Source organism: Salvelinus fontinalis, chromosome 3 (assembly GCF_029448725.1).
Source record: "Salvelinus fontinalis isolate EN_2023a chromosome 3, ASM2944872v1, whole genome shotgun sequence".
Lineage (NCBI taxonomy): Eukaryota > Metazoa > Chordata > Actinopteri > Salmoniformes > Salmonidae > Salvelinus > Salvelinus fontinalis.
In genome coordinates, this window is record NC_074667.1 from 30687334 (window position 1) to 30705279 (window position 17946).

At 41.7% G+C, this 17946-nt stretch overlaps 1 protein-coding gene across 10 annotated transcripts in view; it reads left to right on the forward strand.

Moving 5' to 3' along the window:
* Nucleotides 1-1537: 1537 nt before the first annotated feature.
* The window catches only part of LOC129843527 (calcium-dependent secretion activator 1-like), a 161261-nt gene continuing 144852 nt past the window's right edge, over nucleotides 1538-17946 (forward strand). For 9 of the 10 annotated variants that reach the window (XM_055912306.1, XM_055912295.1, XM_055912298.1 and 6 more), the window contains exon 1: nucleotides 1538-2164. In XM_055912306.1, the coding sequence (XP_055768281.1) occupies nucleotides 1820-2164 (345 nt within the window). In that variant the 5' untranslated portion in view covers nucleotides 1538-1819. The remainder of the gene's footprint in view (nucleotides 2165-17946) is intronic. The other variant, XM_055912301.1, reaches the window with a different exon arrangement.

Here is a 17946-nt window from a genome sequence, read left to right on the forward strand (position 1 = left end):
CAATGCTAGCCAAGGTTGCTAACATTCCAATCCTCTCTTGACGCAAAGAACGGAAAACTCCAAAAGTCCCAATAAACGTTGAATAAACTGATAAAACTCGGTTGAAAAAACCTACTTTATGATGTTATTCTCATATGTATCAAATAAAATAAGAGTCAGAGATATTCGCCGTGTAAACCGAACGCTTTTCAGAAAACAATGTCGAGCTCCGCCGCGCGCCTTCGAAGACAAAGAAAATTCCGGACCTGTCACTCCAAAAGCTCTTGTTTGGCCTCAGATCAAGCTAGACACCCCATTCCACCTTCCACTGCCTGTTGACATCTAGTGGAAGGCGTATGAAGTGCATGCATATCGATAAATAAAAGCCAGTTGAATAGGCAGGCCCTGAAACAGAGCCTCGTTTTCAGATTTTTCACTTCCTGTGTGGAAGTTTGCTGCAAAATGAGTTCTGTTTTACTCACAGATATAATTCCAACAGTTTTAGAAACTTTTGAGTGTTTTCTATCCAATAGTAATAATAATATGCATGTTGTATGATGTAGAAAAGAGTACGAGGCCGCTTCATTTGGGCACGATTTTTTCCAAAGTGAAAACAGCGCCCCCCTATTGACAAGAAGTGTTAAGGTGCATTACCACCACCAGCTGGACTGAAGCTGGGACCTTTCAATGAACTGTGCTCCTAAAAACCAATGAGGAGATGGGCGAGGCGGGACTTGCAGCGTGTCCAGCGTCACAAGTGGAACCAAGTTCTATTTTAGCATCTGGCGATACAGATGCTCGTTGACACGTGCCAGCAGTGCGGATGTAATGATTGAATTACATGTATGTGTACATATATTTTGCAATTCTCGTGCACGTGAGGCGAGCGGTGTGGTCAGCATGTTAGCTTCACTGTCCAAACAAATACATATAGAGGAGTGTATTTACATGTACCTTATACCCCAACTGAATTGAATTGTGAATTCACATAAATTAATTTGAAATGGAGATGTGAAACAATTTAGGCCTCCTGTGAGTGGCACAGTGGACACAGTGGACACAGTACACTGTAACAAAACATCAACAAATACAGTGGTCAAAAATCGGCATTCGTTCAAAGTCAACGGGTGTAACCCTTGCTTTACCCAGGCTGTATCACCACCGGCAGTGATTGGGAGTCCCATAGGGCGGCGCACAATTGGCCCAGTGTCGTCTGGGTTTGGCTGGTGTAGGCCGTCATTGTAAATAAGAATTAGTTCTTAACTGACTTGCCTATTTAAATAAAATATTAAATAAAAAATAAATATATACAATTACTCTACCGAGCGAAGGCAGACGCCAGCGAACAGATTCAGCACCATGGCCAGTTCCTCTTCTCGCGCCTGCGCCTGTTCTAGAGCTCTGCTGACAGGAAGAGGCCATCGCTCGCGCTTTTCATTGAAGGAGCTGCTTTCACTCATAGGCGCCCCCCCCCCTTCCCTCCTTCTAGCATATCCGCTGCTTTCACTCATAAGCGCCCCCCCCCTCCTCGCACATCCGCTGCTTTCACTCATAGGCACCCCCTCCCTCCTTCTCGCACATCCGCGTCTGTGGTGCAGGCGGAGATTGATGTGCTGTGTCTGTGCGCGTGCAGCATCTCAGCTCTCTCTCCATGCATAAGTTGTATTTTCTGGCATCCTTCAGAAAAGGCTCAACAGATTCTTTCGATTCGAGGATTATATTCAATTCTTAAGCAGATACAGGTTTAAATTCAGTTTAGGTTACAATCCGAATTCTTATCAAATTCACACATTTTGAGAATAGGAGTTCTGCAAGGCTACATCCTCTGTAAGGCAGCAAAATGTTGGATCCGTCATCCAGCGAGGAGGAATCGGATGGTGGGATGGTGGAGGAGGAACACCATCACAAGGAGGCATCGGCACCCCAGAGCGGAGCCCGCATCTCTCCAAGCCGGACCAGCGAGAGCTCCGGCGGGCTTGCGCCCAGCAGCAGCCGCAGTAGCGCTCGCCCGACCAGCCCGAGCCCGTCAGCTGCCAGCGAGCAGGAGAAGGTGGAGGAGGCGAATTTGCAGAAGGAAGAAGAGGAGCGCAAAAAGAAGTTGCAACTATATGTATTTGTGATGCGGTGCATTGCATACCCTTTCAATGCAAAACAGCCCACCGATATGGCGAGACGACAACAGAAGGTAAGCCACCCACGGTGGAATGGACGTAAATCATCACGTGTAAACGAATAGCCTACTTTTCACATCAATGATTAGCTAGATGCTCTCTTACAGGACCTAAAAAAAAGGCCGGATAAAGGCTACGTCAATAATAAGCCTATACTATCCCACAAACTCACACTAAATAGCCTACCATCATGTCAAAGCAATAGCTACACATAGCAAACACCGACCTTCTCCTCCATACACTGTTTACATGACTGTAGAATGTAGCTGAATTCAGCCATGCATAGGCTATGATGTGGGTTCGTATTGAACCATCATAGCACTGCAGAGCCATGCAGATGGCTGTTAGATAAAACATTCGTTTCTACATACACAGTCATCAACTGCAGGGCCTTGCACATCATCCAAACCATGCACCGTGTCATTTATACACTTCTATTGCGGAAGGGAATATTTAGAAAATAACCTAAATATATAAGTGTCATTGCAGTTCTAGGCATCACCATAGTCATGTGAGTAGTTCATATTCGAGGTCTTGAGCTGTGTGTGCTACTCCGGTTGTTGGATGAAAATGTAGCCTTTTTGCGCCATCACATGCCCTGTTCATTCATTTTCCCAAGGTGACTTATAGTAGCCTAAGCCCTAAAGGTCCGGACAACATTGAAAACATTCGGAAGGCCTGCATATTTTCTGTTCAGCGGGGATAATACAGGCAGCCTATAGCATAGGGCTAATACATTTTTCTTCATAGAAATTTAATTATTTAATCCGTTTCTGTTAATATTTGATTTGGTCACGTGTCCACAATACGTGACCTATCTACTGTTTAGTTAGGGTCATTTATGGTTTATTTCTTGCCGTTTGGTGAATACATTCAGCCTTAAATATATACCCCATGTTTATTTAAAAAATATATATAAACTGCTCCTATCTAAAAGGGTTACTGTGAATTTGACAGTAGTTTACAGGCAGCTCGGTGGCATGTACAATTCTGTATTTCATATTACAGTACACCTAATATACTATATATACGACAAGTAATGACATAGTACAATAATGTAAAATTGACTGCATTATACTGTAAAAAAATGTCAATGCTACTGTAATCGAAATGAATGAATGAATCATTGCATGATTGAATGAAATGCATTGAGGGGAGGGGTTTGTATTTCATCAGCATTTTACTGTAATTATAAGTTTGGCTGCTAGGTGAAATGGTACATATTACAGTGTATTAATACACATTTATTATTTTATATCACTTAATAAAGGCTTCTAAACTGGAAGCAACTACTGGGCAAAACAGACCAAAAGGTTATGGCAAAAATGTTTAAGGCTTGCTGCATCTCCCATCAGTACCCTGTACAAGTTGATGGGGACACTATCAACACATGAGTTAAATTGGTACAGCATTCTTACTCATGGGTGCAACAAATATAGCCTCTCATAAGACATACCTCAAAATATGTTAATGAGACAGAAACAGCAATACCATGCAACCACTAGTGGTCAAAGGTATTTTTTGTTGCATTTTGTGGTGTGGAATTACAGTACCATTTGAAATGCAGCAATTATTTGCACCGCCCACAACATTTTCCCACAATGCACCATAATTTATAGCATGCTGCTGTAAAACATTTCAGAGTATTTTACTGTTGATAATACCCCAAATTACTGTATAATTTATTGTTTTCTGTTATGGTGTAAGCTACTGTGTAGGCTAGATGTGGCAGATTTTGAGAAAATATTGTACTGGTGTCTGTCGGTGGACACTTATCAACAGTCATGGGATGCTGCCCAACCGACGCAACACGTCCACAAGAAAACAGGAAAAATATAGAATGGTTAACGGAATAAAAGTTTCTTCAATATTACAGTGCATTCGGAAAGTATTCAGACCCCATGACCTTTTCTACATTTTGTTACGTTAAAGCCTTATTCTAACATTTGTTCAATCGTTTTCCCCCCTCATCAATCTACATCAACCCCACAATGAACAAGCAAAAACAGTTTTTTAGAAATGTTTGCAAATTTATTTAAAAAAAAATCTGAAATATCACATTTACATAAGTATTCAGACCCTTTACTCAGTAATTTGTTGAAGCCCCTTTGGCAGCGATGACAGCCTCCAGTCTTCTTGGGTATGATGCTACAAGCTTGGCACACATGTATTTGGTGAGTTTCTCCCATTTCTCTCAGCAGATCCTCTCATGCTCTGTCAGGTTGGATGGGGAGCATTGCTGCACAGCTATTTTCAGGTCCCTCCAGAGATGCTCGATAGAGTTCAAGTCTGGGCTTTGGCTGGGCCGCTCAACGACATTCAGAGACTTGTCCTGAAGCCACTCCTACGTTGTCTTGGTTGTGTGCTTAGAGTCATTGTCCTGTTGGAAGGTGAACCTTTGCACCAGTCTGAGATCCTGAGTGTTCTGGAGCAGGTTTTCATCAAGGCTCTCACTGTACTTTGCTCTGTTCATCTTTCCCTCAAACTTGACTAGTTTCCCATTCCCTGCGCTGAAAAACATCCCCACAGCATGATTCTGCCACCACTATGATTCACCGTAGGGATGGTGCCAGGTTTCCTCCACATATGACGCTTGGCATTCAGGCCAAAAAGTTAAATCTTGGTTTCATCAGACCAGAGAATCTTGTTTCTCATGGTCTGATAGTCCTTTAGGTGCCCTTTGATAAACTCCAAGTGTGCTGTCATGTGCTTTTTCTGAAGAGTGGCTTCCATTTGCCACTCTACCATAAAGGTCTGATTGGTGGAGTGATGCAGAGATGGTTATCCTTTTGGGAAGGTTCTCCCATCTCCACAGAGGAACTCTGGAGCTCTGTCAGAGTGACCATCGGGTTCTTGTTCTAGGAAGAGTCTTGGTGGTTCCAAACTTTTTTCATTTAAGAATGATGGAAGCCACTGTGTTATTGGGGACCTTCAATGCTTCCCCAGATTTGTGCCTCGACAAATTCCTGTCTTGGAGATCTACGGACAATTCCTTTGAGCTCATGGCTTGGTTTTTGCTCTGACATGCACAGTCAACTGTGGGACCTTATATAGACAGGTGTGTGCCTTTCCAAATCATGTCCAATCAATTGAATGTACCACAGGTCTACCCCAATCAAGTTGTAGAAACATCTCAAGGATGATCAATGGGAACATGATGCACATGAGCTCAGTTTTGAGTCTCACAGCAAAGGGTCTGAATACTTATTTAAATAAGGTATTTCTGTTTTTAATGTTTTATAAATCTGCAAACATTTCTAAAAATCTGTTTTCACTTTGTCATTATGGGCTATTGTGTGTAGATTGATGAGGATACTTAAAAAATATAGATATATTTTAGAATAAGGCTGTAACATAACAAAATGTGGAAAAAGTCAAGTGGTCTGAATACTTTCTGAATGCACTGTACATCGCTACATGTAATAATTCCCATTGTAATTAAGATTTTGATGCATGTTGTGGATGAGTGGGTATCCAACTAATTCCCAAAATCCAAAATGTAATTAGTGCAACTAGCCTGTGGTATTATCATTATATTATCTTATTTCCTCTACCGACCTAGTGCACAAACCCACACCAATAGAACTCGCCAACTTGTAGACCTGAAAAACAGAAATGAGTTAGCATTTTCTACCTCTGGTTTGTTAGCCATTCCGGTTTGGGAAATTAATGGGGAAAGAATGGGGTTTTGGGATATACGCCAAAAACAAGGCCTGAGGTTAATACAGGCTTAGGATATCTTTTACGTTTTTTTCCTATGAGATAATATCAGTCAGTTAACATCACCTTTATGAATTATGAAGCCTTTACATGTACTTGTTTTGATTACATAAATGCTTCAGAATATTCACCAAAAATGAGGTTAGCTGATTAAGATTATCTCACGGAATGTATAGGGTAACTTGGGGTAACTAGCCCCCCCTAAGAACAATGTCCAATTGCTAACACAAAAAAAACTAGTTTGGTAAAAATGTGGTATATAGATGATGGTCATGCTTAGAGAAAAAACTACAATTCAGGCTATAACACACCAAAATGTGGAATAAGTTAAGTGGTATTAATCATTTCTGAAGACACTGTAGTTCTATGTTTCTTATTTTACCTCAATGTTGCAACAACCCCTCTCTATACCATTGGTGTAATATTGAATTTTCTCCTGTCTTACATTCATTTCACTAGCCTATATTCATCATTTTCCAAAAAGGAATATCTACATACTGTACTTCCTGTCATGTCAGAGACATTGCACCACAAGAGGAAAATGTCAATGTTGTTCAGGTCTCATAAATATCTGTCTGTTCTTCAATGAGGCACAGCACACATTCACAATGAGGCACAGCACACATTCACAATGAGGCACAGCACACATTCAGGCTACGTCCCAAATGGCACCCTATTCCGTACGCCACTACTTTTGACCAGAGCCCTATGGGGCCTGGTGACAAGTAGTGCACTATAAAGGGAATAGGATGCCATTTGGGACGAAGCCTCAGTTCATTCCTGTTCACTCAATGCCAGACAAAAGCTTCATATCTGTGATGACTCATGGGAGTAAGTCAGCACTGCATTGTACGCAATGATGGGATAAAGTGCATTTAGCATATTTACATATTATTTTTTCCTATTAGAGGAGGCTGGTGAGCAGGTTGACGTTTTTTTGGGAGGATTCTTGTCCTGGAGGCAGAGCAGAGCAATTTCCACTAGATGCGCCAGCTGCAAAGTCAAAATTGGCAGTATATTATAAAAATTCATGAAAACCAAAATGAGCTTCTTGGTCTTAATTTAATGTTAGGGTTATAGGCAGATTGTTAGCAGTGTGGTTAAGGTTAGGGTTAAGGTTAGGGTTAGGTTTAAAATCTGATTTTATGAATTTGTGGCTGTGACAGCTAGTGACTACCCTTCAGAGCTGCTCCCAGTACATGAGTCAACCCACTAAATGCCAACCTGTGGCTGGTGAGGGGTGGACGGCTCATAATAATTGCCGGAATGGAGTCAATGGAATGGAATCACGTCAAACACATGGAAATGTGCTTGCTGTGTTTGATATAATTCCACCAATTCCAATCCATTACTATGAGCCCGTCCCCCAATTCAAAGAGCCACCTGCCACCACTGTCTTCTATCCCCATCCCTACTAGCAACAGTGGTGTATATGAATGTATAAACTGTATCTATAGGTATGTCAATCCTATTGAATGTATGCATAGACTAAATGGAAGCTACCACAGTGCCTATGGAGTGTATTATACATAGATTGAATGGAAGCCACATACAGTTATCTGGTGTCCTTTACTAGAGATGCTGCCTTTGATAATGGAATGCAAGCAATTCTGAGGCCTGTTGACATGACTAGTTTCCAGCTCAATAGCATACTGTACGTTCCCTGTATGCACAAAATGCATGCAGTTGTATATTTTCTAGGGGGTCATGAACTGTATAGAAAAGCAGGGCTTGACTTGGACTGAAATAGGGGCTGGTACTCATTTTAGGTTCCAATACTGTTTACATTTAGGTGCAGGAGCTTCACAATACTTGTTTTCTTATATTCTATAAGAGGAAAAGGAGCTCAAGCAGTAGAACATTTGAGGTACCGGTACTCAGCTCCAGTGAGCTCCTGCCAAAGGCGAGAACTGTAGCCAACCATGTCTCTATGATGATATAGAGTTACCAAATCCACTGGACACTGAGCAGAGGGGTTTAGATTGAAATAAAGGTTGAAGTCAGATATTACCGTAAGTCATTAATGTAAGTCTCAACTTCTAGATAGGGAACTGATAAGCCAGACAGACACATTTACCATCCATTACCATATTGCCTACCTCCTCTTTGAGCCCCACAGGGGAACCACACAGTGGAACCATGGCTGCATTACACCGTACTCCCTATATAGTCCACTACTTTTGACCAGAGCCCTATGGACCCTAGTGCACTATATAGGGAATATACTTCCATTTGGGACACTGCCTCTGACTCAGTCTACTCAGCACCATGAGTCATAAATGTCACTACCAACTGAGACCATTAGGTAAAAGATGAAATCATTGCTCTGAACTTCTCTGATCTATTCTTGTTTGGAGTTTGGCGTCAGACTTAATAAAATATAGTCTTTTCTATGGCTCCAGATTGAAACCTCACTGAAAGCTCACTGATATAAAGGAATTTGAGACAAGAAATACAGTATATGAGTATTTGTGATTTTCTGCAACATGCATTTCTGTAGTAGTAAAGGAGTAATTCTCCAGTACCTTGTTTCATATATTTCATTTTAAAGAATGAAAGACATTGATCACTGAACAAAGACATATAAAGCCATAATGTTAATTTTTAAAATTGTTGTTGTATTCATAATTGTAGTTGTTATCCATTTACACAGGATTATTTCCCCCCCCAAAAAGTCATTACCCTTTCTCATGAATCCAGACTTACATTTATAATTGTCGTTACATATAATTTCCCTTTGGAAGCCCATTGATAATGAAACCAATGGCTCACCACTTTTCATATTTGCCCGATGGTGGATACATACAAAAATAATATACAGCCTATGGCTATTTCCTATAGTTCCACATTAGTCACAGGAGTAGGATGAAAGCATTTGGGTAATGAAAGGACTTGAAAGTCCCCCTATGTAGCTGCCTGGCGGACGAGAGGAGCAGCTAGGCTGCAGCGTCATAATCCGTTATTAGGACTTGTGGCTGGCACACTAACAGAACTGTTCACTGGGGCTATCAGTGTGAAAGAGGCCTGGTTACAGACAGACAGACAGAGGAGGCAGCAAAGGCAGATGCAAATGAGCCGAGCAGTGACCCTGTGAAAGACACAACATAATGGGGCAATTACTGACTGTCGCTTCCTTTTGAGGCCCGTGAAAAATAATTTATTCAGTCTGAAAGCTCTTATTCTCTCTCAGCTAAAGGGAAAGGTGGCATACTGTAAACAGTGCTGCTTTGCTGTCAATGGGTGTTTTGTTAAAAACCAAACATGTTTGAGTCAGTGTGTATGCATATACATATAGTATAGACGTATGTACATTATTCATACGTTACATTATTTCAATGCAGACGTGGGTAGTAACACGCTACAAGTAACACTTTACATGTTCTCAAGTCATTGTTTTTTAGTAACTAGCCATTTTCTCGGAACTCTGTCGGCTGTACTTGTACAGAAGTAGAAGTAGGGGAAAACAATTATATATATATATATATATATCTATATATATATATATCTATATATATATATATATATATATATATATATATATATATATATATATATATATATATATACACAGTACCAGTCAAAAGTTTGGACACACCTACTCATTTCAGGGTTTTTCTTTATTTTTACTATTTTCTATATTGTAGAATAATAGTGAAGGCATTAAAACTATGAAATAACACATATGGAATCATGTAGTAACCAAAAAAATCTAAATATAATTTATATTGAGATTCTTCAAAGTAGCCACGATTAGCCTTGATGACAGCTTTGCACACTCTTGTCATTCTCTCAAACAGCTTCATGAGTTAGTCACCTGGAATGCATTTCAATTAACAGGTGTGCCTTGTTAATGTGTTTTAGCCAATCAGTTGTGTTGTGACAATGTAGGGTTGGTATACAGAAGTTAGCCCTCTTTGGTAAAAGACCAAGTCCATATTATGGCAAAACAGCTCAAATAATTGTTATTTTATTTATTTTAGTATGTGTAGGGGGGAGGGGGGTGCAATGTTCAGTGCAGGGTCCCTCCCTTCATCCATCCATCTGAGAAACACCAATTCCCTCTAGTTGAGACTTTACTCAAACCTCCATCAACCCATCTGCTTATGAGTCGCTGACTCTCCACAATAGACTGTCATGAGATGAGCTAACCCACTAATTCCTGGGTCCAGTGCCCCACCGCTGCTCCTCTGCTACTCCTCTGCTGCCTGGGAACGGGGAACAACAGCAGGGGAGCTATGCAGCGCAAGCCTGATGATTTCATTGTGAACCAGATTGGGATGCAAATCAGTGGCGCATTGAGAGATTGATTAAATTAGCATTCTTGGAATATAGTAAAGCCTCTATTCAATTTGCTCCTCCGATCCTCCGCATGCCGATTGGTCCTCACGGGTCTTTTAATGATGCTGGTGAAGATGAAGATGTGCCAAAATTGCTTTTTCTGGAAATAGTATGGAAATTAGCATGGCTAGTGTTTGTGTGTGTTTTCTTTTGACCTTTTGACCTATTGTGGGACAGAATGTGCATGTCTATATATACAACAGGGTCCACAATTATTGACATCCTTGATAAAGATGAGCAAACATTACTGTATAAAATGAATAATTCAAATACTGAGCTACATGTAACTCACAAAATAAAGGAAACACCAACATAACGTGTCTTAATAGGGCGTTGGGCCACCACGAGCCAGAACAGCTTCAATGCACCTTGGCATTGATTCTACAAGTGTCTGGAACTCTATTGGAGAGATGAGACACCATTCTTCCATTGAAAATTTCCATAATTTGGTGTTTTGTTGATGGTGGTGGAGAACGCTGTCTCAGTCACCGCTCCAGAATCTCTCCTAAGTGTTCAATTGGGTTGAGATCTGGTGACTGAGACGGCAATAGGCATATGGTTTACAAAAAGCTGGTTGCCTTTGCTAGGAAGCTGACACTTGGCCGCAAATGGATCTTCCAGCAAGACAATAACCACAAGCACACATCCAAATCCACAAAGAAATGACTAATTGGCCACAAAATCCCCCAAAATTCAATGGCCATCTCAGTCTTCGGACTTGAAACCCATTGAAAACCTGTGGTTTCAATTGAAGAGGGCAGTCCATAAGCGCAGATGAAGGACATCAAGGATCTGGAGAGATTCTGTATGGATGAATGGTCTAAGATCCCTCCCATTGTGTTCTTCAATATCATAACACATTTTGTTAAATATTGTTAAATAAAATCTCTTTCTCTGAGGAATTGTGTTGGTATAAAATAATACACCCCCCCCCCCCCAAAAAAAAATGTGCATAAGATAAAGCTCAGTATTTGAATAATGTATTAATGTAGCCTTGTAGGTTAGAGCATTGGGCCAGTCACCGGAAGGTTGCTAGATCGAATTCCCGAGCTGACAAGGTAAAAATCTGTTGTTCTGCCCCTGAACAAGGCAGTTAACCCACTGTTCCTAGGCCGTCATTGTAAATAAGAATTTGTTCATCATTGACTTGCCTAGTTTAATAAAAATAAAAATGTTGCTCATCTTTATCAAGGGTGTCAAGAATTTCGGACCCCACTGTATGTCTATGTGAGAGTTTGTCTAAGTGTTTGAAGTGAAGATGAGATGGAGAGAAGCTGAATAAAGACTGCTCTCTAATTCTCATTACTAACACTACCAGTGACGTGGTGCATGATATCGGACACAGATCAAGAGAGTGGGCTACAAAGATCATATGGATTGACGGAAAAAGTGAGCGTAATGGTCAGACTCTGTTCAATGGAATGAGGGCCGGCTGCCGTTTGGTCGATCAACGCGGACAGAGACGGAAGAGAGGCCACTAATTGGCAAGAAATCTGAAAGAACGAGAAGGGAAAGAGATGTAGCGAAGTAACTGTTTCAAGTGGGTCAGAAGAGTGTAGGGAATAGGGTGCCATTTGGGACACAGGTGTTCAGTGAGGAAGAGACTCTGATGAAAGGTTAGGATTTGGAGCATTAATGCTGTATTAATATAACAAGTTACGTGAAGTGGATCAGCCCAGCTCATTAGCCACATGAAAGCCGGGGTCAGATCTGGGCGATATCTACAGGTAGGGATAATGAAGGGAATAGATGGCGGTAGGTAGAGCAGTATGGTTTTAAATAGCCATGCAGGGCTGCATTTTATTCCAATAACATGCTCCCTCCCTCCATCTCTCCTCAGTCACTCCCATAATGTGAGCTTGTACACTGTCCCTCATGGACTTAAAGTCATTTCCACTTATTCGTAAATGTAAATATTGTATTTTCTTTTCACTTATGTTTTAACTTGTTTGTTTTACTGCTTATTTAATATCCATATATTTCAGTGTATATGACTGATGTGCGGATACTATTAAACTGGGACTTGTTAGAGGAATATGGTGGAAAAGCTCTCCAACCATCCTTGCACCAATGTAATGCTTTTAAATGCATGAGGGTGAGTGAATGAGTGCACACTTCTGGAGAAAGGTAGATAATCAGAACACAGACAGTGTCTGGAACAGTATAAGCCTCCACCTAAAGATTAATCTGTTACTAGTGCTGAGCGATTAGTGTTTTTTTATTTTTATAATCAAAGTTTTCCATTTTGGTTTTGATCATGTTTTAAAACATCATGTTTTAAAACATTCATAAATGCATTATGAAATAATGACATTAAAAGGATTTTAGAGCCTCCCTCAGCCACCACCTGCCTTTTCCCTGATGCTGACAGTGGGTTGAATGTTTCAACAACACAGAATAAAGCAATTAATAAGAGCCCCATGATGGTAGAGAATGACTAATACTGTGTATCACTTATTAGCCATCATGTATTAACATTACTTTACTGTAATAGAATATTTCACTTGTGTATATTACTTCACTTTTATTTGATGACTTTATTCTTTTTTAGTCATTACCTATTCTTCTCAGGCAGTAGCAGCCAGCCAGACAACCATTTAATGAAGGGCTATTCAACAGGGGCTCCGTGGCCCCCTAGGAGGCCATGAAGTTACTGGATATATATATGTATATACTGAACAAAAATATAAATACAACAATTTCTAAAATTGTACTGAGCTAGTCAATTGAAATAAATAAATTAGGCCCAAATCTATGGATTTCAGATGACTGGGACATTCAGGGATTTGTTCCAAAGCCACTCCTGTGTTGTCTTGGGTGTATGCTTAGGGTTGTTGTCCTGTTGGAAGTTAAACCTTTGCCCCAGTCTGTGGTCCTGAGTGCTCTGGAGCAGGTTTTCATCAAGGATCTCTCTGTACTCCGCTCATCTTTGCCTCGATTATGACTAGTCTCCAAGTCCCTGCCGCTGAAAAACATCCCTACAGCATAATGCGGCCACCACCATGCTTAACCGTAGGGATGGTGACAGGTTTCCTCCAGATGTGACGCTTGGCATTCAGGCCAAATAGTTCAATCTTGGTTTCATCAGACCAGAGAATCTTGTTTCTCATGGTCTGTCTTTAGGTGCCTTTTGGTAAACTCCAAGCGGGCTGTCATGTGCCTTTTCCTGAGGAGTGGCTTCCGTCTGGCCACTACCATAAAGGCCTGATTGGTGGAGTGCTACAGAGATGGTTGTCCTTCTGGAAGGTTCTCCCATCTCCACAGAGGAACTCTAGAGCTCTGTCAGAGTGACCATCGGCTTCTTGGTCACATCCCTGACCAAGGCCCTTCTCCCCCGATTGCTCATTTTAGCCGGGCGGCCAGCTCTAGGAAGAGTCTTGGTGGTTCCAAACTTCTTCCATTTAAGAATGATGGAGGCCACTGTGTTCTTAGGGGCCTTCAATAATGCAGAAATGTTTTGGTATCCTGCCCCAGATCTGTGCCTCAACCCAATCCTGCCTCGGAGCTCTACGGAAAATGCCTTTGGTCTCATGGCTCGGTTTTTTGTCTCTGACATGCACTGTCAACTGTGGGACCTTATATAGGCAGGTGTGTGCCTTTCCAAATCATGTCCAATCAATTGACTTTACCGCAGGTGGATTCCAATCAAGTAGTAGAAACATCTCTAGGATGATCAATGAAAACAGGACGCACCTAAGCTCAATTCCGAGTCTCATTGCAAAGGGTGTGAATACTTATGTAAATGAGGTATCTCTTTTTTATATTTTATACATTTGCCAACAAAATGGAAAAAACTGTTTTCCCTTTGTCATTATGGGGTATTGCTGACGACTTTTAAAAATTATTTAATACATTTTTGAAATTGGCTGTAAAGTAACAAAATGTGAAAAAAGGGAAGTGGTCTGAATACTTTCCGAAGGCACTGTATATAACATCCCTGGCATGCAGGATGAATTGAATAATAAGGGATAATCATTCCATGATTAGCAAACATATGAGCATGTCTATGTTTAGCCATGTTAAACCATGTTTTGACAGCTATCTAGCTGAAAACAAAAACGGGCAATGTGAAAAGACAAGAGCTAATGTACAGGAAGGGTAATGTTTTGAAAGATGAAGATATTGACACAGAACGTGTGTATGTTTATGTTTGGGTTGTAGAGGTTGGTGTGTGTGTGTGTGTGTGTTTGTGTGTGTGTGTGTGTGTGTGTGTGTGTGTGTGTGTGTGTGTGTGTGTGTGTGTGTTTTTTTTTTTTTTTTTTTGTGTGTGCGAACAAACATTCTGGCATGCACTTTAGGCCTCTTTTTGCAATTACTGTGTGTGTGTTTGTGTGTGTCTATGTTTATATTAGCAGTGACATGCCCCGATTCCCCTGCTCCTGCTGCTCTGAGCTGTTTAGGCCGAAGTCAGGCAGGCATTATTCAAGGTGTACACTACTGTAACTCATTAATTACTAGTAAACCTATGTTCACTTTATGTGGCCCCAGGGAGCCCATTAAAGCCTGTACAGTACTTCGTTCTTCTCCCTAACGGACAGCTCAATTAGTACTGAGATTAATGTGATCCACCCATGCCTACGGTTTGTGTTCACCCCTAGAATAGAGGCCTTAGACAGTGGCTCTAGAGTGGCTCTGGAAAACACATATAAAACACAACACAAGACCTCCTACAGATGTAGGATTATATTTTGAACACCCTGTTGCAGGAGAACTTTCCTCCAATGCAGGACATTGGAGGAAAGAAAACATGTTGTGTATCTGAGGTTTAATAAGGCATCTGAAGTTTGTAATTTCCACTTAGAAAATTCTGACTTGATTTTCTCTTATGAAAAAATGCATCAACTACTATAAAAACATCCATTAATTATAATCCACACAAAAATTTACATTTCCTGCAGGATTATTTTCCGCCTGTAGCAAATTGGCTCAAATTAAAATCCGACATCTGTAGGCTGTCCTGTTGGAGAATATAGCTATGCTTTTACTGAGCTAGTGTGACAGACTCATGCCTTCCACAAGACTGTTTTAGTCCACTGAGCTAAAGCTTCGGCTGTGGTTTTAGTGAGCTAGGAGAGCCATTAAATGATAGCGGTTGATTTGAAGTCCCAATTGGAGTGTCCTCCCATGCATGGCTTGACAGATACAGTATCTCCAGTGCCATTCATCTGCTTGTTATTTTCTGAGACGAGGTCTAAGGCTCACTGGAGCAATGATGAAACTAGGAGAGGAGAAATGGATTGAAGGAGAAAAGAGGGATGAGAAAAAAAGAGATGAGAAGAGAAACGGATTGAAGTCGGAGAGGGACGAGACATAGAGTGGTAAGACAGAGAACAGAATCAGAGGAGTGATAGTGAATGGTCTTGTCCCAGTGAAGAGACAGAGGGACAGGGGCATGAGCTCATGAGCTATAGCTGGATCATTAGCATCCTCAGCTGGACCCACCTACCCCTAGATCACATCCACTCCTCTCTTTCCCTCCTTCCTCTCCATCCTTCACTTCTAGCACACATACACTCCCGCCCCTCTTCCCCATCTCCCCTCCTCCCCTCCTACGACACGCACACTCCTGCCCTTCCCCTCACCTTCTCCCATTCTCAACAACAACACCAGTGTAGAGCAGCAGCCAAGGCCCTCCGGGGGCTGTGTGTGTGTGTTGTGTGTGAACGTGTGTGCGTGCATGCGTGTGAGTGAGGTACAGGACCGGTCACTCCCTTCCCTCATCCACAACCTGTTTTAAACAGAGCCTTTTTCCTTGTTCACTCACTCAGGAAAGAGGAGGCCGCCTCCTCAAGGTCTCCTGCTTCGATCGCTGTCCTGATATCTGTGGCACCTACTGCAGAAGACGCCTCGTTCATTTTGCTGTGTATCTGTGGCGGGTTCAGCTTCTCTCTGTCCCCTGTTAACGTTCACTCAAACCCTGTAATATTCATCTTATTTGTATAGCTGATCCAAGCAGGTGCATATTACAGCGTGTCTTTGTTCTTAGCCTTTCCAGTGGAAACTTGATCTGCCTCCCGTTGTTGAGGACACATGCCGGCCTGCGTTACGCTCAAACCTCGTTTGATATCAAACAGGACCCATAGTTCTACATCAAAATGGATTCATATTGGAGGCAGATGATACGCCCACCCACACACACACGCTCACACACAGCGAGAGAAAGACAGCGAGAGGGAGATGGAGACAAAGAAAAAAAGAAACAGAGATATAGAGAGAGAGGGCGGGATCCTGGGATCTGTTTCTTAAATCCTTGAGCCACAGTCAGGCGTAGTCAGGAATGTGCACAATCAGAAGAGTGAGTTTGTGCCAGACATGCTCATGCACAGTCAGCTCCAGCTAGCTCAATGCTCTGGAGCTACAGTACGGCAGCAGCATGCCAATGGGCTTTTAATCACTTTACATCAGCCCCCTACTTCTCCCTGTTTCTCCTCGAGCCTCACATATCATCCGCCCTGATGCCGCCCTCTTCCCATTCACTCTCTGAAGATCCAACTAACATGGCATGTTGCAACTAAAATCCATTACATGCAACTAGGTTAGAGCCAATATGGATGTTGTTTAGTTTACAATATCTTCTGTATCTATTCTGATGAATCTGTGAACAAGCACAGTGGTCAGAGAGAGAGAGAGAGAGAGAGAGGGAAAGAGAGAGAGAGAGCCTAGAGAGAGAGAGAGCCCAGAGAGAGAGAGAGAGCCCAGAGAGAGAGAGAGAGCCCAGAGAGAGAGAGAGAGAGCCCAGAGAGAGAGCCCAGAGAAGGAAGCAGCCCTGATGAGCAGCAGCTTTGTGGGCGCTCTGAGCTGTGAATCTGGGCTGAGTAATGGGAATGGAGGGAGGGGAGGATAGAAGAGGGAGGAAAGGAGAGGGGACAGCTGTACGTGGTGCTTTTCTACATGGAGCAGTCTTAGAGAGCCTCACAGCTCACGAGATCCTGATATGGGCCAGACGGAGCGATATGGTTGTGTTGTGGGCCGGAGCCTGGGGAATAAGTTGTGGGCCGAAGTCTGCTTTGAGGATAGGTTATAGGTTGTGAAAGGTGCAGTATGCCCATTTCCCTCATGTGTTGTGTTGTTTGTTGAGCCTCTATCAGACACAGACACAGAGGGCGCTGCAAACAGTACCTGACTCAGACAAGGACTGGATCCGTGTGTGTGCATGCTTGTGAGTTTGTGTGTGTGCCAGTGTTACTTGTGGCAGGTATTTTATATTTATATTTATATTTAGTCTTAGTTTTAGGTTTAGTTTTAGTCTTAAAAAAACGTTTTTTCTTAGTCGCATTTTAGTCATTTTATCCTTCGTTAGTTTTAGCTATTATTAGTCTACTAAAACTGGACAATTTTAATCTAGTTTTAGTCACAGTCATTTTAGTCACATATAGTCAGTGCTTTTTTCCCTACAAATTTTTACGTCTAACTTCCATTATGTGCATATTCAGATAATTGTGTCCAACTAGGCCTACCATCCCTTCTATACATTTCCTTAGCTGGCAACATTCCTATTGTGGCAGGTTGTAAGCAATGCCAGCCATAATTATACATAACCATACCCCTGCCTTGTCTACAATGATTTACAAAAGAATCTGAGCCCTAAACCAACAAGGCAGTTTTAAGAAAATATAGTTAATAATTATTTACTAAATAAGATAGAGAAATGCTAACAAAATGCAAAAAGTCCAGGTGACCATTTGATTAATTGTTCAGCAATCTTATGGCTTGAGGGTAGAAGCTGTTAACGAGCCTT